Source organism: Cheilinus undulatus, linkage group 9, assembly GCF_018320785.1.
Source record: "Cheilinus undulatus linkage group 9, ASM1832078v1, whole genome shotgun sequence".
NCBI lineage: Eukaryota > Metazoa > Chordata > Actinopteri > Labriformes > Labridae > Cheilinus > Cheilinus undulatus.
In genome coordinates this window covers 25376002-25403729 of record NC_054873.1, presented here as the reverse complement: position 1 = coordinate 25403729, position 27728 = coordinate 25376002, and the positions used below count along the sequence as shown (strand labels likewise).

At 39.4% G+C, this 27728-nt stretch overlaps 1 protein-coding gene across 1 annotated transcript in view; it reads right to left on the bottom strand.

Moving 5' to 3' along the window:
• The window catches only part of ptprq (protein tyrosine phosphatase receptor type Q), a 66299-nt gene that overhangs the window by 22077 nt on the left and 16494 nt on the right, over positions 1-27728 (bottom strand). The window contains exons 19-43 of the mRNA XM_041796091.1: positions 25077-25188; positions 24444-24552; positions 22436-22550; positions 17096-17165; positions 16788-16987; positions 16421-16649; positions 16210-16338; positions 15969-16115; positions 15673-15836; positions 12214-12730; positions 11925-12086; positions 11636-11815; positions 11434-11541; positions 10890-11171; positions 8936-9217; positions 8371-8491; positions 8126-8280; positions 7859-8004; positions 6840-7011; positions 5273-5593; positions 3887-4162; positions 3648-3799; positions 3234-3375; positions 2491-2766; positions 2015-2386 (exon numbers count right to left, since the gene is read on the bottom strand). Coding sequence (XP_041652025.1) covers positions 2015-2386; positions 2491-2766; positions 3234-3375; positions 3648-3799; positions 3887-4162; positions 5273-5593; positions 6840-7011; positions 7859-8004; positions 8126-8280; positions 8371-8491; positions 8936-9217; positions 10890-11171; positions 11434-11541; positions 11636-11815; positions 11925-12086; positions 12214-12730; positions 15673-15836; positions 15969-16115; positions 16210-16338; positions 16421-16649; positions 16788-16987; positions 17096-17165; positions 22436-22550; positions 24444-24552; positions 25077-25188 — 4939 coding nt within the window. The remainder of the gene's footprint in view (positions 1-2014; positions 2387-2490; positions 2767-3233; positions 3376-3647; positions 3800-3886; positions 4163-5272; positions 5594-6839; positions 7012-7858; positions 8005-8125; positions 8281-8370; positions 8492-8935; positions 9218-10889; positions 11172-11433; positions 11542-11635; positions 11816-11924; positions 12087-12213; positions 12731-15672; positions 15837-15968; positions 16116-16209; positions 16339-16420; positions 16650-16787; positions 16988-17095; positions 17166-22435; positions 22551-24443; positions 24553-25076; positions 25189-27728) is intronic.

Sequence of the window (27728 nt, the reverse complement as noted above, 5' to 3'; positions counted from 1 at the left end):
AAAATGCTCGTGATTGGCAGTGATGTGTCCTTTAATGAGAAATGGCGGTGTCGTGGACCATTATTGAGGACTTTAGTTGAAAAATCTGAGTTGGTAGGTTCAAATTAGTCATAGGAAATAAGAAATTGCCCAATTGTGTCATTTCCTGTTGCCGTTAGGGGTCACTACAGCAAAACCATAAAATTGCCCTTTTCATGTGTAGAGGGGCAGACTTTGAACATACATGAGAAATTTAAAGCACAGTTATGCCACCTTCCTGTGAAATTGGCAAGATTGAAATGCTTGCTGTACATCAGACAAAAAAATGATAAAAAGTTTATTGTTAGTTAATTCTTCTGGCTGTATTTCATGAACCTCCTAAGTACCTGCATGAGCATGTGAGGCCATTATATTTTGGCTTTACAACAACATAGCAATGACGTATAATTTTTGAGATAGTCGTCCTGTATCTCTGTTGAAGTTTAAGTAATTTGCTCGAAATTTCAGAAAAATTTGCAATTACATTTTTGAGAATTTTCATGGAATGTGCTTATATATTTGAGGGAATTTGCTTGGAAATTTTCAAGTATTGAAATCTAGGGGAAATGTTCATGTATTTTGAAGCATTTCATTGTAAATTTTGGGGAAATTTGCTGTGGAATTTTTGGCATTTTAATGGAAATTTGTTTGGATGTGTGGGAGAATTTGTTTGCATTTTTTTCAAAATTTTCATGGAAATTTGGTAAATGTATTGTAATTTTTGGAAATTTGATTTGAATTTTTTTATTTCAATATTTTAAGGGATTTTATTTCAATTGAAATTAGCAAGATTTCTATGTGAATTTTAAGGAATTCCATTAGGAATTTGAGAAGGGTATGCACTCTAAATTTCAAGAAATGTCATGAAAAATTTTAGGGAATTTGTTTGTTTGGATGTTTTGCAGAGTTTTCCCTAATTTTTAAAAAAATGCAGGGAATGTAGTCTGCATTTTTGGGAATTTGATAGGAAATCTTATGGGGAATTTGCTTGAAAATGTACATGGATTTGGGTGGAAAATTTTATTTTAATGACAACTAAAGTTTCACTGAAACATTTTGGAAATATCTGAATCAGTTTTGAGGCACTTTATATGGGATTCTTTAAAATATTCAAGAATTTTCATTGAAATTTTTGGTGGCCTATTTTCTTAAAATCTTAGTGAATCTGTGTGGATTTTGTGAAGGGAAATTTAAAAAAAATCAGAACTTTTAGTGTAAATGTTGTCGATGGTTTGCCTTAACAAGTCCTTGTGGTGAGTCATCAAAATAACTTCTCCATCCCTCTGTCAATGACTGACACCATTTTTTACTGACTAAAGACCCTCAACAACTGTCCAGCATCTGTTATAAAATGGATCCAGTGGTCTTATCTACTTCCTGTTTGAAGACAAGGCTGAGCTTTTAAATGTGTCAGGTCCTGCTTATCCCAAATAAGTGGGAGAAACTAAAAACACATTAGACACTTAAGCTAGGGTCTCAGGATGTCAATGCTCAAGACTTTATCAATCAAATATATTCATCCAATCAAGTTAATGATCATTTAAATCATGATTCTTCTTTGGAAATTAATGTTTATGGTTTTTATTAACTGTAGAAGCTCTCACTTTGGGAAGCTCTGATAGATGATTTAAAAAAAAAAAAGGAAAAGTTCTAAAAGCTATTCAGACAGGCCTTTGGTTCCTTGTTCTAGATCTTAATACACTGAAGATTTTCCTTTTTGGTATCTTTGATCTACATTTCTTCTCTTTCAAATCATCATTTATTTTCTGTATGCTTTGTCCCTGCTCTACTTTTGTGTGGCAGAAAGACCTACAAATAAGCATGATTGGTTAAAGAACTGTCTCTCTTAGTTTTATTTCTTCCAACTAGTGAGTGAAAGTACTCAATAGCTCTCTGCATACTTTGAAATACCAGGAGAGGTCAGATACAGTATTACTAATTAGCAACTCTCCTCTGGCAGCACAAAAAGGTCATATCATCACTGCTGTGTTCTTACTTCCAGCCAGGGTGCGTGCATAGGTCCAGCTTGTATATTCTCCAACTCCTGCATTGGTCACAGCTGCTACTTTGAAGCGATAGTATCTGTACTTAGCCAAGGATTGGATTGTGATACTGCGGTTCCTTTCAGAGCCATCTGAAGTATTCACTGACACTGAAGATTCAGAGTCCACACAGTCCGGGGTCAGTTCGTCCTCTGGGTCTGGCTGTGTGGTAGTCAGCATGTTTGGTTCACAAACAGAGGAGAGCAGCTGTGCAATGATGTGGTACTCTTTCAGCAGACCGGGAATAGGGGACGGTGGAGCCCACTGGAGTGTCACATTGCTGGTTGTGACCTGAGGGATGGTGAGGAAGTGAGGAGCAGCCGGGGCTGTTTAGGAGAACAAAAAAATGATTTATTTCAGTATTCATTCTTTATTATGGTTTATTATCAATTAGGAGCCAAAACGCTCCACATCAAATAAGACTCACTACCTGATTCAGATAGAGTGGAGGCAGTACAGTTTACACTGTCTCCAGGTCCGGCAGAGTTCACTGCAGCCACTGTGAATGCGTAGTCCTGATCAGCTAAAAGCCCCATCACTGTGTACTCTGCTGAAGGAGCCTGGTGAGTGGAGGACTGTGAGTCAACCTCCAGAAGGATCTCATAATAAAGGATTTGCCCATTAGGGTTAGCTGGAGGTTCCCAAGACAGCTGGACTGAATCCCAGCTGACACCAGAGCAAGACAAATTCCCCACAGCATCAGACACTGCACACAGAGAAGAGAGACAATGGCATCATGTGATACTAGTATGAGCTTTATTTAGCTTTTGTGCTGTTGCTTTAAGAGAGGAAAACAAAATTCTGTTATACCTTTGGTTATTACCTCATGATCAAATGGTTCTTACACAATTAGCTATGGATTCATGATATATATTTTACTGAATATATATATATATATATATATATTTATTTATCATTTTTACCAACAATCACTAGAGACTTTAACTGTTTTTAATATGTAGCCTGCAGCTTTAATGTTATCAGCATGTGTTCCTTAGATCATGTGAAATGTTGTCATCTGATTCGTATTTCTGTTTGGTTCCCCCCCCCGGTTCCCTCCAGGTTTCCTCCAGGTTTCTATGACCCCCCGGTGTCCTCTGTCATCCCCCAACTTTGAAAAGCACAAACCTAAATGATATCCATTGTGTGCACAGCAGAAGGTGTGTACTTTACCTGACTCATTAGTGGTGAAGGTCACTGGGCTGCTGAACTGATTCCCATGGCCCACTCTGGTGTAGCTGTAAACGCTGATCTCATAGGAGCTATGGGGCCGAAAGCCTGACAGACTCTCAGTTGTTGAAGGACCTGAGGAATTCTACACAGACACAGACACAAACACAAATTAAAAAAAAAACCCACAGAGGAGATTAAATCATCCAGTAACGATCCATTGAGTGGATAACATCTTATTGTATCAGCACATGTGTATGTGTGTAATAATCCTGCTGAGCGGTATCTGAGGTGTGAAATTAGAGCTACTCTCCGTGTGACAGTGTGCACTCTTACTGAGTGGCTCTCAGGAGTGTCTGTTAGTGTGTGTGCTGTTATTATTGTGGAATAGCTTTTGGTGTGTGAAATTAACGTTACCCTGTGTGTGACGGTGTGTGTAATGAGGTCTCGGATCCTGAAGCCGTACTGTATCACCACTCCATTGGGCTCCAGGGGCGGCTCCCAGCTCAGCCACACGGAGACTGCGGTGTGGTTGTATATAGTCAGGTTACGGGGAGGGGACATGGGGCCTGGAACATAGAGGAGGAGGGTAGATTGAAACATAAATCAATACTTTATGAGTGGGATTTTAGCTTAAAAACTGCTTTCAAACAAACCTCCTTCATCAGTGTGCAGCTGCAGCAGCAGGTTTGGCCCTGAGCCTTTACGAGTTGCAGCAGTGATACTGAGATTATAAGCTGTGTATGGAAGCAGATTGGTGAGGATGAATGAGGTGCTGGGAGTTTGTGTTGTGTTTGATCCTCCCGGGCCAAAGAGAGTGAGGGTATACTCGGTTATCTCCCCATTGGCCTCTAGAGGGCGCTTCCAGACCACTTTGATAGAGGAGGATGAAAGATTCCTGGTGGACACCAGCAGAGGAGCAGAACTAGGAACTGAAGAACAGACATGTCAGTGACAAGAGAACAACAGTTATGAGCATAGTTCAAGTACAGTGTCTAATCAAAGTAGTCGCCCCCTTGGATGTTTTACTTTTTACTGATTTTATAAATCAATTATGTTCAAAATAACTTGGCTGTTTTGACAAAAAAAACACACACAACCCTTTTTAATGATGAAGTGAAGACATTTTTCTACAGAGTAATGTCAGTTAAACAAAAGTATTTAAAGTCAATTGGTGCTAGTAGTCTCATAATTACAGTAGTGAAATGGGATCAGCTGAGTGCAGTCAATATGTCTTAAGTGACTGTAGTATATAAATACCTGTGTTTATATTTAATTTAATCAGCTCCTGGCTACCATTAAACCAGAAAAACAAAAGAACACTCAAGTTCTTGGGAATATAAATCAGAGGATGGCTCAGAAAAAAATTCCAAAGCACTGAACATCCCTCGGGGTTCAGTTAGATCCATTATCAAGAAATGGAAGGAATATGGCACATGTGTAAATCTGCCTAGATCAGGCTGTCCTCACAAACTGAGTGACTGTGCAACAAGGACACTAGTGAAAGAGTCCACCAAGACACCTATGACAACTATGAATGAGTTAAAAGCTTCAGCAGGTGAGATGGGAGAGACTCTACAGTGCCTGTTGCCTGGGTTCTTCACCAGTCAAAGCTTTATGGGAGAGTGTCAAAGAGAAAGCCGCTGCTGAAGAAAACTCATCGTGAATTTTAAATAGTCTTCGTCAAAGGCATGTAGGAGACTCCATGGTCAAGTGTAAGGAAGTTCTTTGGACAGATGAAACAAAAATGGTGCTTTTTGACCATCAGACAAGATGCTGTTTGCCAGACACCAAATACTGCACAGCACCACAAACACACCATCCCCACTGTGAAGCATGGTTGTGGCAGCATCATGCTGTGGGGAGGGTTGTCAGCAGTTGGCCCTGGAAGGCTTGTAAAGGTGAAAAGGTAGAGGGTAAAATGAATGCAGCAAAAAAGCCAAATTATATTAACCATGCTTGATTAATAGCATCAATAAAAAGGTAAGACATCCAAGGGGGCGAATACTTTTGATAGGCACTTTATGTGTAGATTAACTTACTATCATCATCTGTTCTCAGGTACATCGTGCTGGTGTGGTTGTAGGCAGGGCCAGCACCAGTTGCTGGGGTAACAGTGAACACATAGGGGAAATACTTCCTGAGTTTGGTGAACAGGACAACAGTATCAGTCGTGGTAATCTTGTTGGTCTTGTTGACAGCCGGAGCTCCTTGGTTGGTCACATCTGGGAGGATACCAGCCTCCTGTAAGGTGAGCAGGTAGTAAGGACGACCATTGGGCTCAAGGGGAGGGTCCCAGCTAACGATGATGACCGTGGAGCTGAAGATCTGGGCCGACAGGTTTTGGACCGAGTCACTTGGCACTGAAGAGGGAGACAAGCAATACACTGTTACTATAATTAACCCTTTGTGACAGTTAAAAAGATGTAAATTAGCACATCACTCAACCCTACACACTCTCTTGACAGGGAAAATTAACAGAGCACCAGTCATAAACATCATCATTATCTGTCACAAGCGCTGTCATAATCATTGGCAGTGAGGTCAATATAATAACTAAAACAACAACACATCAAGGCATGGCGATAATTTAGCAAAGCAGAGAAAAACAGGTCAGTTAACAGTCACAGAGACAAATTGAAATCAAATAAAAGCCCCTTTAAAGACATACAGAAGTGTTTGAGTGGGAAACTTTTACTTAAGGAAAGAAAGCAGTTAAGTGGAATATACTCAGCCTGTTCATCGTCTTGGCTTCTCCAGAAATAACACATGGTAATCAGGGTAAAAAAAAAGGGAGATGAAGGGGAAAAGGAGGTAAAAAATGATAAATGAGTGGATATGAAGAGCTGGATGTGTGTGGGGGTCTGAGCCCAGGGGAGTGGGCTTGGCAGTACGGGAGAGACAAGGTGTCCTGGAGCTCCGGTACTTGGCTGAGAGTGGAGCAGCTAGCTAGAGCACAGGCAGAGATACAGAGTCAATATGAGCTCTTTCAGAGACAGAAAATACTTCACAAGCAAAATGTCGACAAGAAAGCTAAAAACAGCATACAAGTATGTGACAAAGTCTTTGGCAGCTGTCTGCAACATTTTTCCCAAAATCACATAAAAACAAAGAGACTAACTTTGTGTACACTTTAATTTTAACAGGACTCAAAAACTATAATCAGACATCATGAAATGCAAATTTGAATTTGAAAAGCAACAACAAAATAGAGGCATAGTAGTAGAATAGCTTTGTATGCCGTATGACAGAATTTGTTCTGTTTTCTTTCTCTAAATCCCTCACCACTTTCATCATGCTTAGTAAAAGGAAACACAAACTGGCTGTCTTTAAGGCAGAGTGTCACAGGCGGACAAAAATAGAGCCAGTTTGCAGACAGACTGTTATCTCCTTTAACTAACAGGCTGAAAGTTACAGCTTCAATGGCAGCGTTTTTATGCAATTTTTTTTGTCAGAAAATAAGAGTTTTGAAAAAAATGTGCAGACTTGTGACCAGCAAAACTCTAAGTCACTAAATGCAGTAATACTCTGTAATTATGTGCAGCTTTTTGTTTACTAATTTGTAAAACTATTTGCATCACTGCATCCATGTGTGCTTGTCTTACTGACCGTTCTCTGGTAAGAAGACAGTTATTGGCTCGCTCTGGACCCCTCCGTCCCCCTGCACGGTGGTGGAGGTCATCCACAGAGTGTAGTTTGTGCCCCCAACCAGCCCAGTCAGAGAGTAGGAGAAGAACGAATGTGGAGGGACTGGGTCAAGTAAGGTCGAAACTGGAACTCTCTACAGTCAAAAAAAGTGTCAGAATCATAGTCGCGTTTTATTGCCAAGTACATTTACATTAAACATACAGGGAATCTGACTTGGTGTTTATGTGCACAGCAGAGGAAACCATCATGTAGCTTTTACAAACTAATAAATAGATGGGTTACACCCCCAGTAAAGTCCCAAGCAAGATGAACCAATATTAAAACTTGAAGTCAAGATACTGCCAGCTACTGAGTGGTCAGAGAGTATTGCTACTAGGAGCAGCATGAAGAGGATGTCCAACATGGAAATCAAACTCCTGTCGTCACAGGCTTTGTTACTGCTGTACAACTTCTAAACTCTCTTGTATTTTTCATTAGTAATATGTGTCGCTGACTGCAACTGTCTCTGTAGTAAACTTGTCCCCCTGTTGTGGCTTCTATAATGATGACTGTCTGGGTAATGAGTAACACGTTTTGTTTCAGTGTAAGAATGTGAGTATAATGACTCATAGAGAAAATAAATGGATTTTGTTTTTGCAACCAGAAAAGCCAGACACTTGTAAATTAGATGCTTATCAAAGGATGCCCTTCCATTATTTAAGTAATATCTGTTGTATTTCAGCCATACTATACCACATGTTTGTCCTCCATACTGTGTGATCATGGTCTGAGTCACATAATTAAATAAAATAGAAAAAATAAAACAAACAAAAGGGGGGAGACCCTTTGCTTTTAAACAATAACAGACCAATTTCCAAATGTTCTGTTCTTGCAAAGACTTGAATCTCTCGTAGGGGACCAAATTAAAGAGTTTTTAACAAACAACAGCATTTTATGTGATTATGATGCGGTTTTGATAGGTTTTTTTAGTCATGACTAACCTGCTGATTCACAGTGTTGTTGTCCGAGTAGTAAATACTGTAATAAACAATGATCCCGTTGGGTTGAGTTGGAGGGTGCCAGAGTATGGTGACAGAGGAGGCAGTCACATTTGTTAGAGTCACATTCTGTGGGGGGTCAAATGGTTCTGCAAGGGACAGACAGAAGAAACACACAGATAAATTTCCTATAGGAGATAAAAAAAAATCTCAGTATTTTGTAAGTGACTGTGATGAAACTGTCAAAACTTTTTAACAAGCATCACACACCTGCATCAGTTGTAGTAAAGCTGATGTAGATCAGAACTCCTCCGTCTCCCAGCCTGGTCCAGCTGGAGACTGAGGCGTTGTAGCGGCTCTGTGAGTCCACATTAATGACCACAGATGTCTGAGTTACATTCTGCCACAGCTCAGTCGTTTCATTCCTGACAAAGAGAGAAGCATTTCTTTTGTGATATGCTGCTTTATTTCACAGACAGTCAAACTGAGTGGCAGAAGCAGATTATGATCCTCACCAAACTCTGACGATGTAGTAAAGTACTTCTGAATTAGCTTCAAGTGGTGGTTGCCATGACAACTCTACCTCATAATCTGACAACTTCCTGGCACGCAGGAACTGAGGCGGTGTGTCTGGAGCTGAGATGCAGGAGAAAGACTTTCCAGTGACACAAAGCAAACAGTAGTCTGACCTTTCAAACAGAAACTGAACTGATGAGGGATTTTTTTTTCATATCTATATTTGCACCAGGCAAATAAGAACCTCAGTCAGCCTCTCAGGAACAAACCAGATGAAATACTGCCTGAAATGAAAGAAATGGTTTAGTTGTAATGAATCTGTTGTTTGTGCGGCTCAGTCCTGATGGGAGACACGAGTGCCAGGCAGCAACACAAACCTGTTATGTAACATCGTTAACATGTGCTGAAACAGAGAGATGTAAGTGAGGAGGAAACGAGGAGAGGAAAGTCAGATTTAATCAGACGTCCTTTGAACTGCCGTGATGTAACAGTGCAAGGTGCTGAAACAAAAAAAAAAAAAAAAAAAAAAACCTTCCCTTTTCTCTCCCCACCCCTCCCTCTCACCATCCTCCAGTGTGGTGATGTTGAGCGGCTCGCTGCTGTAGTTCCCAGGCCCGACACGTGTGTGCGCTTGTACCATGGCGCGGTAGTGTGCATACTTCCTTAGATGTGTGATGTGGATGTAGTTGGTCAGAGAGGTGAGGTTTAGATAGTGTGTTGAATTCCAGAGCTCCAGGCTGTAGTGGGTAATGACTCCATTAGGCAGAAGAGGTGGCTGCCAGGTCACATTCACCTCACTAGGACTGACCGACTCGTATGCAACACCATACGGAGGACTGCCAGGGACTGTAAAGAGCAGAAGAAAATATGCCTTTAATAAAAATCTGTTACCATATTTTCATGTAAGCCATTTTCTGGTATCATGCTCAGGCAGGGAAGCTAAAAATGGTAAATGTCCTTATAAGATAAGTAACTGCCATTATCTTTATCTGAAGGTATGTCAAAACATTGTGTGACTCTTTAGCTGATGCCATTATGCTTGGGTCACAACTGCTAATTTTAGTATTCAACCAAATCCTAGCTTAAAGGTTTGCTATGAATTTATTTTACTTCCTACTATGCCATGAAACCCTATTAAACCTTGATGTGGTTAAGATTTGACCTATTCCCATATCATTTATTTTTTCTTCCAATTTTCCCTGCATCTTACAGCTAATCACCTACGTTAGAGAAGAGCTACAGCTAAGGCTGCCCAAAAAGGGGGATAAAGGGGAAAACCTTCTGGGGTCCAGCCACACTGGGGGCCCATGTAGGTCCGCAAAACCAAGATCCATTGTAAAGTTCAGCAGTTATAACTATATTTTGTTTTAATCCTGTATAAAAATACTCGTAACAATGCAACAAAAATGAATTTTATCTTTTTATGTTGTAGTAAAAAAATTGAATATTTGTGAAAAGAGACAAAAGTTGGCTTAAAAATGTCAAACATGGGTGGCAACAAAAGACAAAGAGTGGCAAAAAAAGGCAAAATGGGCAAAAAGATGCATAAAGGGTGGAATGCAGCATCAATGGGTTAAAAAGTGGCTAAAAGAAGTGGCAATAATGAGCTTTAAGTGGCAAAACAGTGGTAAAATGGGTTAAAAGTGGCGAAATGAATGGGGGGGGGTTAACTTTGGCTAAAGAAGAACCTAAAAAGTGGTAAAAATGGGTTAAGAGTGGTAAAAAGAAGTAGCTTAAATAGGAGAAAGTGGCAAAAAGTTGCATGAATGAGCTGAAAGTGGCCAAAAAAGTGGCAAAGAAAAGGTTGGAAAAGGGCAAAAAATTGGTTAAATGTGGCAACAAAGTTCCAAAAAGTGGCAAACATGGGTTAAAAGTGGCAAAAATGGTTGGGAGAAGCAGTCAAACTGTTTGCCCGGATGCTAGCACCAATACTTTTGATCCAACACACATGCATTGATATTATCTATAAACCTGGCCATGGTTATGAGCCCTCATACATGCTAGCGCTGCATGATGCTAAAGAAAGGGTGAGAATCTGTAACCAAGTAATCTTGCTAGCTAACAGAAGTTATAGTGTAATTGACTGAAAAATAATGCTAGCTTAATATGTGACTTATTTACCAGTAGCTAACGAGTCAGAAAATAAGCTGTGTTGCTAAACATGTTTCAACTTGAAATACTACCCTATTTTCACAATCTGTTTACTTTTAAGTAGCTGATAAAATGCCTTTAAAATGATAAAAATGTTAGGTTCATATTTGAAGGTTTAACCACGTATCTTATGACTCATTAGCTTGTTACATCGTTTTGAAGTCACAACAGCCAATGTTAGCATTCAGCTAATTCTTGTTGGTGATAGATAAACACCCTAAAACACAGCAGTTTCAGGTTTTATCAGCTTGTCTCTCTGAACATGGCTTTAGATTGAAATAGGAGTCACCTGTACACACTAAACTTATGTAGTCATTTAAAATTTTCATATGTGGCTTTGCCAAGGTGTGTGAATCCATCAACATACCATCTTCTCCAGACAGCAGGTATAAAGTGTCTGACACCTGGTTGCCGTGGCCATACTGCGTATACGCCCTCACAGATACGTTGTAGTAGGAGAACGGCTTCAGGTTCATCAGAGTGATTCTGTTTGAAGTTGTGTTCATCATTGCAGAGAAGGATTCATTCTCATACATGATTTCATAATACTGGATCACTCCATTTGCTTTCTCAGGAGGGGACCAGGTCAGTGTGGCAATGGAGGGGCTGGTGTCATCCACCATGAGGTCCACAGGAGGGGAGTCAGGCTCTGAGTGTGGATGGAGAGGAAATTAGAGAGCTTTTTCAGGTACTTAAAGCACATTTCACAGTCTTACTAATGCAGCATCATACTAAATTAATCATCTATATGAGGGAACTCATCTGGGGTTGTGGGGGTTTGAAGCCAATCTTATCTGGTTGCCATTACTGAGACAATGTGCTTTTATTTCTGTAGTTAAACCTTCTATTTTCTACATACTGCACTATTTATTAGCTCTGTTTGTTTGTAAATAAATTATGTTATTACATACCATCCTCTAAGGTGAAAACAAAGATGTCGTCTTCCTCAGACAGAGAGCTCTCTCCCACAGCTGTAGATGCAGCTACACGTAGCTTATAACCAGTATATTTGTCCAAATCTATCAATCAGAGGAGAGGTATTTATCACAACTGAATCTTCTAACATCATCATGATGATAATAATGACTACAACTATGCAGAGAGGGTGTTTACCCATTATCAGTAAGCTGGTGTTGTCAGAAGTCCATCTCAGAGCCTCATTACTGTGCAGGTTTATGCCATAGATGGTGTAATGTGTGATCCGCCCATTGGGGTTGAGTGGTGGGACCCAGGTTACCAGTATGGAGGTAGAGCTGATGTTTTGATAGGATACTTCAAGCACTGAACTAGGGACTGAACAACATGCACAGAACAGGGCAACAGATTTGGACCTATAAATTATTTATCATGTTTTTTGGGGTGCTTACATTAAAATAATCGCATGTGACATGCCACCACCTACCCTGCTCCCTGGTCTTCTCAGTAATGTCCTTTGCAGGACCCTCTCCCACTGTGGTAGATGCAGTTACCCTGAACGTGTATTCAGTGAAGGGGTTCAGATCAGATACCAGGTAAGACAGCTCCTCTGACAACATGTCCATCACCTCTTCTCTCACTGTCACACCTGTAGCATACATGCAGACACAGATGTTTTTACAAGACTGCATAACAAACACAGGAATTAAAGAAAATCAAACTAATCAATCACAACCTTTAGGTAGAAGCAGTGTTTATGGTTAGTGCTCTCCCACCTGTAGTACCAGAGGCCGCTGCCATGCGTGTTGAAAAGTGTCCCATTATTGGCGCATCATGTGTAGACATGCGGAGCTGACCTGTGGTCAGAGCCAAGGGGGATGAGTCTGAGGTCATTTCACTAGCATATGATTGCTTTGTTAGCCAGGGTGGGAGAGAAGCAGGCGGTACAGATGTAAGAGAAAATGCAGCAGTCGCTGTAATCATGGAGTCAGTAGATTGAATGTTTTTGTTGTCAAAGGGTAAAGCAGGAGGTGAAGTAGTGCTAGAATCATCAGCGATCATGGAGGCAGCAGTGGGTTGGGCTTCAGTGTTAGTGGTGTGATCTGCCATTCTTAGCCGGATATGTTTGAAGTGGGAGTTAGTGACAACAGTGAGCAGTGTGCGATCTGAAAGAGTGGCTGTGAAAGTCGGCGGTGATGTGATCTCACTGAGCTCCGCAGTCCGTTTACGCCGTCCTGGATTGTCATGGATGTCAGGAGGCTGGGTTTCATCTTCAAACATACCACTTGTGTTCTGGAGAAGAAACAGAACATTTATATTCTCACTGCAGATTTTGATTTCTTCTGGTTGGGTGCAGTTGTAAAGCTTGGACTCTTAAAATGTTTGACTCATCAGCCCTTAAAGCAACATCTACTTGAATCAGTAGACATCAGTGGACAAGGCTCGGGGGTCTCATATGGTGATGTTTTTGATGGGCTCTGTGCATGTAGAATATGCCAGTTTAGCATACAGAGGAACCAGCATTCATACAGTACAGTCTTATATAATCCATTAGGTCATTGGTTAAAAATATTATATTTTGTAAAGCTTATACAACAAGCTGTGGATCAAAAAAGAATCCTAAATGTATATCTATGAAGCTGTAATAATGTTTTATCATTTAATTACTTGAGATTTTGAGATGCCTCTCTCAACAGTGCAGTACATGTTTGTGTAAGTCTGATTTTAACACTCAGAAGCTCCTGTAGCAAATGTGTCACACAGCACCCAAGGTTCAAATCTCAAGAAATAAAACAATTAAAGAATTAAAATAAAAGAAAATACAAGGCACACAGTTGAGACAGCAATGCAGATTACTGGAGGCCTATAGCAGAGATTTTAAGAAGGATAGCTGTTGTGATATGCGAGTGTTATGGTGATTAGAATGAGGTGTTTTATGAGGAGAAAAATTAAAGTAATAATAATAATAATAATAAATTAATGACAACAAATAAATATAATAGGTAGGATGAAAGATTTAAAAAATGGACAAAATTGGACAAAATTAAACAAGAAATACGCAGAGTGCAAATACCTTACATGAATAGATGACTAAACCAACCAACAAAATAATAATAATAATAATAATAATATCAACAACAACAATAATAATAATAATAATAATAATAATATAATTATTATTATTATATTAAATAATATCTTTTACATAAGAAATGTTCAAATCTCTGTAAACCACCACTCAGATAACTGCACATACATATGAATATTTCTTTAAGTCATACCTATTGATTATTATGGGCTGCAGGAGCCTCTACACTGGCTGAGTTGTTCCTGTTATTGCAAAATTTTAATTGTTTTAGAAAAAGACAAATAAACAAGAAAACAACATTTGATTGAAAAAATAAATGACTGCTGTCTTTTTTTCAAATACAGACATTCACTAATGAAAAACTGGAAGTTCATTATTATTATGCTTTCACAATATGTAAAATGTATTTTCAACATTAACAGTCAAACCAAACTTTATCTGCCTTTCTGAGAGCTTCAAACAGTGCTGTAACAGTCTGCTGACAGACGGTATGCTCTAAAGAGCAGTGAATAAAAATGTGATGCTTTTTAATGAGTTTCTACTTCTGAGACTTAATTACTTTTTCTTACAGTGTACTGATATGGTGTGACTGTGGCTCTGTAGGTAAAGTTTCTTGTCTATTCAGAGAGTCATAGGTTCAGTCCTCAGCCACATGTTGATGTGTCCTTGGACACTTAACCCCAATTTGCTCCCACTGCTGCGTTGATGACGGGTACATGTGTATGGATGCGTATGAATGAGATAAGCTAATACTGATAGCCATGCTGAAATTCTATAATAACAATCCATGTTTATATGCTGCAGTAGCCATATGATGAAAAATCCCGATTCTCATAATTATGGATGCCCTGATGCTATACCAGCACTGGGTAACAGTACTGATGCCAAGCCTAGGCACTTGTGCCTCATACTTATAAACACTGCTAACATTGAACTTGGATGTAATTTTACAGCATATTGTTAACCTTTCATTGACAGAATATGAACAAAGCTGGAGTGATGTCAGCAGTTGGTGAATTTTTATTATAAATGAAGATCATGAAAGTAGAGCAGTCTGCAAACTATGCACTGCTAAACTAGCAAGAGGAGGGAAGAGGTATATTTGATGAAAATAAAATACTTTGGAACTAACATAAAGAACTGTAATGGTAGTATGGAGTATCCTTGTGTGAACTTGATATCAGTGAGTTCTTGTTTTTGTACTCTGTCTGAAGAGAAGTGTCTAGTAGGGCTGAACGATTTGGGAAAATAATCTAATTGCAATTTTTTTTACCCAATATTGCAATTGCGATTTAATACATCATTATTTCTTAAGTTCCTCAGCTTATGTATTTTCCAACAAAAATAAACAATAATTTATTCTGAACTATAGCCAACACAATATTAGACTAAACTAGGCCTGAACAATTTTGGAAAGTATCTACTTGAGATGATTTTGGCTTATTTTGCAAACTAGATATGAACTGTTGTATTAAAGAGAATGATAATTTCATATAATTCTTAAAAGAAAACATAAAAAAATTAAGAAAATATGATTTTTTTGTACACTATTCCAAAATTATTCCACTAAGATGATTGTATATGTAATGCATAATGTGCCTGCTGCAAAAAAAGCATTTTAAACTGATATTTTGACACAAATTGTAGGTTAAAAAAAAAAACTGCACCTTTTGCAATTTGAAAAATGCAGCAGGCCATATTGTAATTTAATCTCATTTGTGATTTACTGCCCAGCCCTAGTGTCTAATTCATTGTTTAAATTGGTCCAGAAGGTACACATTGGTCTCCAACTTTGTGTTTTTATTGTACAAACCATTAGAGGCATTTTACAACTGATAATGCACAATTCCCCCCCCCAAAAAAAGAATGCCACAGAATAAAAAATAGCCAAAATGTCATCAAAAAATAAGTTCTGAACTGTCCAAAAGTGGTCAAAGGGCATAATGTGACAGATAAACAGATTGTTTGTGTTGATGACAACCCCCTCCCCTAAAAGATCCCCAACAGTGAAGCTTCACACCCAAAATAGGGTCTACACCAGCTAAACAGATGTCTTTTTTTAATATGACAGTAATTTTAAGCAATTTTTGACAATTTTTATAACATTTTATGTGCTGGCTATTGGCAAGCACAACTCATTGCTTACCATTTCTGCAGTGAGGGTGATGTCTTGCAGCAGAACCTCGTCAACCAGAACCAGCAGTCTGTACTGGGTGATGAGACCGTTGGGTTGGGCAGGACTTTTCCAACTCACACGGATTGAAACTGAATCTTCAGCTATTGCCATCAAGTCCTGCACTGCACTGGGCGCTACACACAAACATGGAACAGACGAGTAAGGTAAAGACAGATATTACCATGCACACATATACTCAAAAGGAACCACTTCATGAATATGTCATCAATCTAGGCTCTAGTAAAAAATGTTATAAATGGTCTTACGTTCAGCAAGTGTCACTACATCCTCCTGGGCTGCTGGACCCACTTCTCCAGCAGCTTTGGCTCGGACAGCAACTGTGTACATCGTGTAGGGGGTCAAATCAGTGAAAGAAAAACGCATGTCTCCTGTGCTGTTCTCATACAAGTATCCTGTGGTAAAAAGGAAAGATGATCAAATATTTGGATTTGATAAATAAAGAGTTGGAGCGAATTAACTTATACTTTGGAGTTCATTTCCAACTACCTGTTGGCCCATAGAGGTAGAGCATATAGCTGAATTTTCCTGTGATTATGTTTGGAGAACTCCAGGACACAGAGATTGATCTGGATGTCATATTCAAGACATTGAAGTTTTGAGGAGGGTCTTCTGGAGCTGTCATAAGCAAAAACAAAAATGTAATGATTTACCTGTAGTAAATCACAGAAAACAGTTGCGCCTCTTCCTTTTTCCAGACCTGATTCTGGCATGCGGACCATGGTGGAGGCTATCTGACCCTCTCCATCAGAGGTGAAGGCTGACACTTCGAATAGATAGGCAGTGTAAGGTCGTAGCTGATCGACTCCTACTGATATGGCCACACTCCAGGAGGCTTTAGGGGGCACAGCAGAGAGGGTGATGGGGGGTGATGATGCTGTTATCTCAAAGGGACTGGGAGTCGCACGGGAAAGGATGTCTGCTGCATCCTAGACAGTCAAAATCACATGACACACAGAAAAATTAAATGAGGAAAAATTAATCTTCTATCTTTTTGTATAAGCGGCATCTATAGTTTGGCAGATAAGAACTACAGAAAAAGACAGAGAAACAGTATAACAAAGTACGTTGCAGTGAGGCAGGGCTCCATTCATGATGTCCTCTGCATCGACCTCCAGTGTCCGGACCGTCTGTCCAGTGCGAGCGTGTTTAGCCTTGACAGCAAACTTCGTAATGAGGCCGTTGATGCGGTATGGCAGGAACCAGGTAACGTTGACAAAAGTGTGGTTCTGAGCAAACGCTGTCAAGTTGGTCACAAGGCCAGGGGCTGCAGAAATGCAAACACAAATAATAACGATAGAATGTAATATGAATCTGCACGTTTTTTTATTTTACATCATTATGCTAGTGCTTAAGTTTGTGTGTTTATACCCACGGGACTCAGCTGTCTTTATGAATAAAGGCTTGCTGAAGGCTCCAATTCCTGCTGTAGAAATGGCTGCTACCTAAATGGCCACAGAGAAAGAGAGACAGAGATGGTAGGTATAAATGATCATAAATTAATGCAGCAATCAATGGTAAGTTGGCAATAATCAGAGATCCCCATAAAGATGCTACATTATACACATTTGAAAACCATCCCTTGTGATCTAAATAAGATGTCTGTGCTGCGCTTTGGCCAAACTATAATATGAGTCTAGATTTTAGAGGAGGTATTTGACCCTGTGTAGACCATCTTAAACAGCCTTTCTCTTCTGTAGGGTGTGCTAGCATGGTTGTGGGTGGCAACCAGACTGTCAGATTTCATGTTATCTGACATTGGCTGACCGTTATTATTATTATTGCTATTTTCATATATTAATTGGGGCTTTTTATGCCTTGATTTATAGAAAAGGACTGTGGATAGAATCAGAAACAGGGATGAGAGAGTGGGGGAGAGACAAGAGGGAAAGGAGTCACATGCAGGTCTGTCTACGAACTTGGGGTGCAACTTAACCACTCGGCTGTCTGCACGCTCCATTGTCATTATAATCCACATTTAAAAAGACAAACTGTTACCTAATGAAGTGTTGCCAAGCAGGCAGCTCTACTGAGCTTAGCCAAAAGATCTGGATCTCTTAAAAGAGACAAATTTCTCATCACAACATGCTCGTTGTGATGAGAAACAATTCACAATTGAATGTGTGTGACACTGTTCTTCCAAGCTTTAAAAGGAGGGCTTATCATTCCTGCCTGCTGCTGTTGTACCCTACAATGGCTTAAGTTTTAATTTTAATTTTAATTTTTGCAATTTGAACGCTCGTTATAGTTGTAAACAGCTCAAAGCATGGCCTCTGGTAGCAGGAGTTGTCCACTGCTGCGTTACATCATCTATAAAGAACCTATATTCCTTTCAACACAAGACACAACAATAACTAGGGCTGCAAGCAGCACTGAAGGGCCCTTGCACCCCGGCGCAACTCGGGGTGAGGCGCAACAACCACTGTGTGGTAATAGTGGGGTGTAGTCGAAGTCGTGCAGTGCAGAGACAAAGGCGATCCTTATTTGAGCGTCATTACGACAAATACAGAAATGGCCCATTTGCACCTTTCCTATTGGCAGTAGAGGGCGCCATGATGAGCGTTTTGCAAAAAGCATAGGCCTAGGATGAACATTGGATTTTTGCTGATTTTTTTTGTGGCAACCCATAAAACAATGGTGTAATGGTATAATTTCACAGGGAAAAATAGAGCAAAACATAAGTTAAATAAGTTTGGACACCAATAACGTCAGCACCCTATAGTGAAAACTCACACAGAGTACAACTTGGGGTGTGAAGCTCGTCTAGTTTTAGAATAAAAAAATTTGGAGTCAGTCAGATAAAATCCCTCGGACGAGTTCATTCAAATACGACCCCTAAATTTACGAAAAGCAAAGGTAAAAAATCCAAATGGCTGACTTCCTGTTTAATTTATAATATGGGTCCAAGAGGCTTTTTTGTAGGTCTGATGATGACCTATATGCACACTGAAATTCATAAGCCTGCGGTGAACCAGCTGAGGGGGCTGAATGTTTTAAATATTTTAGGGGGCGCCATTGACCCAGTAGGCCACGCCCACCATGAAAACATCCCATCAATTATCTCAGCATGCTCATGGCAATGTTTTCACCAAGTTTTGTTGCTTTACATATATCACAAGTCCCTCAGAATTCTACTTCCTGTTTCATCCAATGAAGCTAGTGGACTTCCTGTTGGGATTCCGGCATGGGTCCAAATAGCTTTTTTGTAGGTCTGATGATGACGTATATGCACACTGAAATTCTGACTAAATGACTGTTATGAAGCACATGAAATTTGTGTAAGATAGAACAATGTTTTCCAGAGTTATGACTGTTAAACCATTTTGGGAGAGAGAAAAAAAAAGTTGTATTGTGAAATGGCGATGAAGCTGGTGGACTTCCTGTTGGGATTTTGGCATGGGTCTAAGAGACTTTTTGTAGGTGGGATCATGATGCATGTGCAGACCCAAGATCATTTGCCTAAGTTCAAAGGTGTATTTTTGGTGAATTTTTAAAGTGAGAAAAGTGGATAAAGTGCCAAATTCTATATTGTGATGTCATCAGGGGGCGGATCTATTGATTTCTGATGTTGGTACATGATTTGATAGAGCCTCTACGGATGATCATCTGTGACAAGTTTGGTGATGATTGGTGTAAGCACTCAAAAGTTATGGACAATAATTGTTGTTTTTACACCACTTTTTTGGGAGAAAAATGGTGAAAAAAGTGCTCATCAAAGTTTGGCGGCTCTTAACGGCCACGCCCCCTGATGAAAACTCACCAAGAGCACAACTTAAGGTATCCATCTTGTCTAGTTTTCAGGAGAAAGCACGGTCCCCTCGGACTTGTTCGTTCAAATGCGAGGACTGTAAATTGACCAAAAAAGGGCCAAAATTGGACACTTTTCCTTGATGATGTCACTTCCTGTGCATTTTAGAGTGTGGTTCCAAGAGGAGTTTTTGTTTGTCTAGTCATGATACACATGTGTACCGATTTTTATGCATGTCGCACAAACTTGTGGGTGGGGCTCCTGAATACCAGGTTTACCAGGGGCCAATTTTCAAGTGAGATGAATGCAACCACCAGAATACAAAATTTTTCACTAGGATCTAACAAGCCACCAAATTTGGCGAGTTTGTAAGCATGTTAAGGCTTCCAAAATGCCATTTGTTTTGAGACAAAAATAATAATGGATGCCTACAATTTCAATAGGGTCCTCGCCAACAGAGGTCGGTGCTCGGGCCCTGATTATACAGTATATAGGCAGGCCTGCCTACAGCATTGGCCGGGCCCCTGAAAAACCCAGTAAATGGACCTTTCCCAGTTGTGATTTATGGATGGTATCAATGCATGTGCGTGTTGGATCAGTAGCTTCCTGGCTAACAGTTGCCTCATTTTGGAGCTGAAAAGACTGGCAAGCTATTATTGGGTTTTGGGGTTCCGATGTTCAAATTATTTAGTCATGCCACTTTTCTAAACTCCTTTTCATCACTGTTTCCACAGTGTTTCAACAATAAACCCATTTACGTATACATACTTTTAGCCAGTTTTTGGTACTTTTTAACCTCTTTTCACTATCTTTGCCCCTTATTATCCTTTTTTGCAACTTTTTAATTGCTTTTCACCTTTTTTACTGCCACCTTTGTCCTTTCTTCTTTCTTAACCCATATTTGCTGTTTGATACACCTTTGTTGTCCTTTAACCCATTTTTGCCACTTTTGATACATTTTTACCTTTGTTTTGCAATAACTTGATTATTTTACCCTTAAAGTTATTACAGTTCCTTCTACTTTATTCTCTGTATCCTGACATCTGTGCACACCATCCTTTAGCTATGAAGTCAAGACATTACTTTCCAAATGGTTTAGTCAATGTGCTCATCCAAACCGTTAACATCACCGATAAAAAGGTAATTCTGTTTTAAGAAAATGTGTTTACATTTTGAAAATCATGAAGGACACCTTTAAACATGTAAGGAAGAATTTCTTTATGATCTTGGTTTTTTCATAGTTTACTGAGACAAAACACCTACAGGTGAGATGTAGTAATATGATATCGGAGACAGAAACACACCCACAAATGCAACAGTATGTGCAGTTATGATAACAATGTGTGCCGCTCTCTCAAAGTCCATTTGTATGAAGGTCATTGTGGGTTAATGAATTCTGAAAACTAATAAGCACGATCACATTCAAGCTCAGTGACAACAGACAGTGGAAAGAGCCAGGGCTGATCCATAGATCTGTTTACATAATTAATAATTCAATCAGGATCAATTACCAGTATTCAGCCGGATCAAGCGAATAGTCCTGTCCTGCCTGATGGGAGTGAGCCCGCCACATTTAGGTAGATGATAAAACAGGAGGGAAGTTTCCAGAACCATCTTTAAGCTTTTGTGGCTGTCTGCTTTAAAGAAACCTTTTACTTAAAGCTCCTGTGAGCTGTTTTAACTTTTCATCACAGGCTGAGACAATCAGAGAGAAAAATAATATTTTTATGCAGGGGTGAATAGTAATGGAGTAATTGTACTACAGCATTGTACTTAAGGATGTTTTGTGAGTATCTGTACTTTACTTTACCATTATGTTTTGTGGAAAATGTATTATCTCTTACCATTATATGAAAAATATTAGCTCTTTTTGAATTTGATGGCAGTAACACATCTCACTAAAGTAGGGACAGGGCAACGAAGGCTGAAAAAGTTAGTGGTACTAAGGAACATTATGCACCTAATTGGGTTGACTGGCAACAGGTCAGTTACATGACTGGGTGTCGGGGTGAATCTGAAGAAATCTCTTTGCACATAGGGACAACATCAAGGGTCAATATTGGATGCTCATGATCTTCAGGCACTCAGGCAACAATGCATCGAAAACATACTGATTCTGTACTGGGAATCACTGCATGAGCTGTGGTACACTTCCAGAAATAATCAAGTTGCTGTGCCATCCACACATGCAAGTCAAAACTGTGTCATGCAAAGAAGAGGCCATATGTGAACATAGTCCAGAAATACTACAGTCTTCTCTGACCCAAAGTTAATTTAAAATGGACTAATGCAAAATGGAAAACTGCTCTGTGGTCTGATTAATCAAAATTTGAAATTCTTTGGACACTATGTCCTGCAGACTTAAGAGGAGCAGGACCGTTAAGCTTGTTATCAGCACACAGTTCAAAGCCTGCATCTCGGATGGTTTGGGGTTGCACTAGTGACCATGGTATGGACAGCTTACACATCTAGAAAGATGATATCAATGTTGAGAAGTATAGAGAGACTTTAGAGCAACATATGATCCCATCCAGACAATGTCTCTCTCAGGGTAGGTGTTACATATTTCAGCAACACAATGCTAAACTACATACCACATCCATTACAACATCATGGCTTCACTTTGATTTATTGTGAGTTGCATGGTTCAAATAAAAGATATGAGTCTCTGTAAAAAAACACAACACAACAAAACAAAACAAAACAAAACAAAACTTGCATGTACTCAGGAAAAGATCAGTATGTGAAAAATTCACATTTTATGACAATTTTTCTTTCTTTGGATTTTGGTTGAAGGTTAAATAAACATTTCAGTTCCAAAGAATTATAAATTTTGGGCAATTATTTGAGTTATCAAACTTTAAGGGGTTAATTTTGTTTTAAAACATTTATAGCTCACTATTTGGTTTTTATTTAAAATTAACTTGCCAGTGAGGAAAATGCACCCTAAGTAAAATATGCTCTTACCTCGATGTGATACGTTGAACCTGAGATGAAGTCAGTGAGTAGGATCTCCGGTATGTCCAGGAACTTGGTCACCTGAGTGAAGGTGGAATCAGGATAGGGACACACCTCCTTATACCTGAAGCAGGAGATCAATTTTGAGACCATCATCTTATAGTTCACATCATATATCAATGAAGAGTGTGGGATACACGAAAGGCTGTCAGTGGTGAACAGTCACCAAAAAATATGCTTAATTACTGCATTTTAGTGAATTTTAGAAAACACTTTTGTTTTGAATATTGTATCTTCAGAAGATTGTTTCCATAGTGAAGACGCCTCTTTACCTGTGTGTATCGTCATGGAAAAAGCTAAGTTTTTGTTTCATTCTCTAATTAATAAGGATTTTTCCATTGGAGTTGAAAGTAAGTTAATCAATAACAGAGTGCTTTTGCAAAATTAATCGTACTAGAACTTAATAGGATATAAAACTAAAATCTCTGCCTAGATCCACTACAACAAAATTCCTGCTGACACATTAATGCATGCAATGCAATGATCCTGAAACAGTGGTATTATGAGTACTTTCACTACGATTGGCTTAGAAAGCTTCTGTACCTTTAACTGAACCCAATATGAGGAGTTTTTCTCTCTGAATGGAGGCATAAAAGCCCAAAAACAAATCTTGAATAAAAAAAAAAGTCACAAAGCAAACCAGTCTTTTAATTGGGTGACTGGTGGTCTTGATTACTTTCTTGAAATGGCCATAAAAAATATTTTTAGGGTTAAAGACTGTAGTAGGATTTTCTTATTCTAGGATTTAAGTTATGATCAGCAAAGCATTAAGAGGTACCGTTTTGCCCACAGGATGCTGCATGAACTGAGACAAATTCAAAGTACAGGGTAGCTTTAAGTAAGATTTAGGATGCAGGTTTTAAACAGTAGTTTTCTGCTTTAACATGGAAAGTTTTAATGTTCTAAAAACTTCTCTTTACCATTAGACACCTTTTCCAGAGCCAAACCCAAGCACGTCTGAAACACTTTGAAACTCTCCAGCCTCTTAAAGCCATGGTAAATTCTGTATTCATACAAAGACATTTAAACTTAAAAATGTTACTTCACAGAGCACAGAGGGACTTGTAGGTAGGTTGCGCACTGTGTATGCAGGCAGCAGGTGTGGCTCTTACACTACATGCCACTCCCCACTCTCTCATCTCTGTTTCTGGCTCTACACACTTTAATCTTGAAAAAAAAAATCACTGCCTTTATATATAAAACCAGATTATGGGTTAGAAAATGCTACAAATTATGCTTCATAATGGGAGTCTTTAGATGTAGGGGTGGAAAGTAATTAACTACATTTACTCAAATTACTGTAATTGGGTATTTTTTTGGATACTTTTACTTAAGCAGGTTTTTACAAGAGTAAATGTACTTATACTTGAGTAAAAAACTCCTGTACATGTTCCACCTCTACTAACTACTTTAGCACATTGCAAGAGAATAAAAAACCCCAACTAATTCAATGTAAAACACTGCCCAGAAAAATAAAGTCAACTACAAAAAATTCTTTATGAAAATGTGAATGCGAGGATGTATGAAAAATTATGACTACTACCTCATGTTTGCTTGTTTACTCCCTTTTTTACGAAGAAAAAATATCTTGCAAACACCATTTTTTCTATTTATCATTATTTTATGTGAAAGACCCTCTGTCTGATTTTATTTATCAAATAAGTGAACTGTTCTGTAAGCTAGTTTTATCATTAAAGGCGTAGGATCACAATTTCAAGCACTTTCAGGCGCTTCTGAAATCCAGATACTCGTCAGACCTTGAAAACACAACATCAATCCTCAAGCATTTTTAAAGATTTCAGGCACTCATACAGGCCCTGCTGCTTAAAACCTTGAAAAATCAACCATCTGTGTCCTTACCCTACTCTTACTAGTGTTTAAGTAAAATTGCTAATTGCTCATATAAACCACAGCTGAAGTTGGATCACAAATTGAAGAAGAGCACAGAGAGATTTACCTGATGACATATTCTTCTATATTGTTTGCATCAGGCGGCATCGTCCAGGAGAGCAGAATACCGTTGGATCCAACGGCCTCTCCTTCTAGACCTAAAGGTGCACCAGGAACTGAAGGAGCAGAAGAGATACGTGTGTGAGGAAGAGGAGAAGGAAGGGAAGACTGTTTCCTCATACAGCTGACACATTAGACTTCAAATACAATAACAATACAATACATGAAAACTTAACAGGGGAGAACCAGAAGCATTTAAAGAATATTTTTGTTGAGTTTGGGAGCGATCTTCCTGGCTTGTGTGTTTGTGAGTGTGACTGCATGAGAGCGACTTAGGCCGATCTCTGATGAATAAGGCCTTACACAGCAGTGGCATTTCACTGACATTCACTGCAGACCCATTCATCCTGTAGTTCAAAGGCCTGGGCTTAAGTTACCTTCGAGGAATTAAACAGGGAGAGGAGAATACCAACCCACCCTCTCTCAAAAAAACACACATCTACTGTACAAGTTTCTGTCCTCGAGTGTGTGTGGTGGCACGTTATTCAGGGATTAAATGGACCAGCAGGGAGCAGAAGCGAACCTTGTGAAACACTGACACTTAAAAAAGTCAGAACATTTGTTTACGTGCACGGCTCACCACTTTCATTAGTGTTGATCATGCGGCTGACTCCAGGGCTGAAGACGGAGGATGAGGATGCTGTGACTGTCGCAGTGTACTGTGTCCCGGGACTGACATCAACCACATCAGCCTGTGAAAACAGCAAAAACACAAACATTCAAAATATACACACAGGAATAGACAGAAAACAAGTTCCACACCATTTATTGTTTAACATGGAGCTCAGTGAAAGTTCAAGCAAGAACACTGTTTCTACTCATTCATCAGTCACCATTCCTTCTTATTCCTATTCCATTCCTTATTATTTTGTTCTGGTGGTCAGCTGAATATGGGTGTTCCCTCTCTTAAGCACTCAGCTAAGCAGGTTCTGCCACAACCTTGTATGATCAATCATCATGCACCTATCATAATTTAAATCTGTCATCCTCCCTTCAGAGTCAGTCAGTTATTTCATTGTGGATGCTGCAACCCACCCCAGCCACCTCCATTCGGCATCTAGTCTAACTCCTCTGCTCATCTTATCCTGCATACCCTAGTCTCCATCTCCAAGCACCTCATTAGTTCCTGGTCCAGCTTATCAGAAGCCTACTCCTCATCTGATCCTTCATCCCCATCAACACCACCAGCAGCAGACTCCATAGGACAGGCCTATTCACTTAGCGGCCTGGGGGCCACATGCGGCCCAGAACCAACCCCCAAGTGGCCCAGCTTGTAGTCATGCCAGAGATACAGAGGGCAACCTGTTTCGCAAGTTTTCATAAATTCCCACAGTATTTCAGACCATGAATGCAACACTCCGTGTAAGCTTGCAACAGTCTACCTACAATGCACTGCGTTGTTTTGAAAGGGGACTAGTGATGCTGACAGAAGTAGCCCAAAAATACTGAGTATAAAGCACGTTCTTTTCAACTGTAGCTACAACTGTGCAAATTTAGTTTTTATGCACTTTAAGATAAGCCTGGGTAAGATGTGACCAAGATGTGATTTGTTTTATTCATGTGAAAAAAAAAAACATTTCTGCTACCTCAGGTTATGTTCAAATGCAGCTCTGTTCTTGAGTTTTTATGTACTTTCTGATGTGCTTTTGTCATGTTGGCAAATTTAAAAGGGAGACTATGAATAAAAAGTGGTATTTTTCATGAAATTGATCTGTATAGTTTCGAATTTTGACATTAACAGCTACTTACTGGATGGCGAACACGTCTGGCCCGGCTACATTTCTTGATTTTAAAATTTGGCCCCGCTGAATTTGTAATTGAATAGCCCGGCCATAGGGGGTATCCTATTCCTGATGTTTGTCTCACTGCCTCTTAGAGTACATAGTCATCACAATGGAGTTTAATTGCCAAAGTTGGGTTACTTTTTTGTGGTAACAAGGAGCATAATGCGTTAAATTACAAGTTGGGTAATCAGTTTTAGGTACATTTTTTATAAAGTAATCCGTTACTGAAAGAAAAAAAAAATTTCCTTTCTCTTCTCTGCTTGGTTTGTCCTTTCTTTCCTGTATTCACATTGGCGTGTAGCGCCCTGCGAGCAGAAGGTAAACACAGCTAAGCCAGTATATATGGCTAGCTTACTAAGGTAATGACAGTGTTTGTGTGATTCTGTTTTCCTCTGTCCAGCTTGTTCTCAGACTGTGAGCATATTAAAGAGCTGTAAAGTTTTTACATCTGTTCGATGTGTTATCGGGTGGTAGAGATGCATATTATGGGCTGTAAATTAGGCTGTACAATGACGGTAGAGTCCATACATTAAAGGCAGGCAAGCTGTTATGTACCTTTTACAACCCACAAGTTGAACGAGTGGTTAAAGGGTTTTAATCAAGCAGCAACCTCCGGTCCTGAAAAATGAAGCCAATGTGGAAGTGCAAAAAAATTGCAATACCGCGAGTGTCCACTTGAGGCTGACTGCAGGAACACCGGAAGTCCTATCTGGACACCTGTTACACAGCCGGATTTTACACTAGAAATAAACTGGTTTACAGCCTGGTTCAAAAAACCAAACATGTCTCATTACCTAGTGTCTTATTGTGCTCTCATTGTATGGGGGTGAATTTTTTTGTACTACATTCGTTTGGATTATATTTAGGATAAACCTCACTTTGCGCTGATTGACGCGTCTCATTTGATTGACAGATAGCTCGACAGACAGAAGCTATATTTCTGTCAACCAGCATGCTAGCTAGCTAGCTGACAGTAAGTTGTGCTTAGTGGGTGGGCCGTTAGGTTGATCCAAAGTTAGATTGAGACTCCGATTTCAATATGGAAGCCTCCCCGGATTGGCTTCAAGAGCCGTTTGAGTCCACCTATTATAAGCAGACGGCTGACGTCACACGGGGTTTGTCCAATTCTTTCTACAGTCTTTGGTTTTAAGACTGAGTAACACTCTAATGTGTTAGTTTCATAAGTAGGTAATGCAGAAACGTAACAAACTACTTTTCTCGGTATGAGTTAGTTTCAAAAGTAATGCTAACCAACAGTGTTAGCGCTACATTTAGCCTTGATTAACTGGAAATCTACCAAACCACCATCACACAGAAAATAGATGGAGAGTAAGATGACTCATCTAAAACTTAAGAAGCTTAGATATTCCATTAGGAGCTCAATACAGACATTAATTAAAGTGCGGAAGCCTTTCCTATGTTACTCTGAGCAAAATTTAGCATCCAAA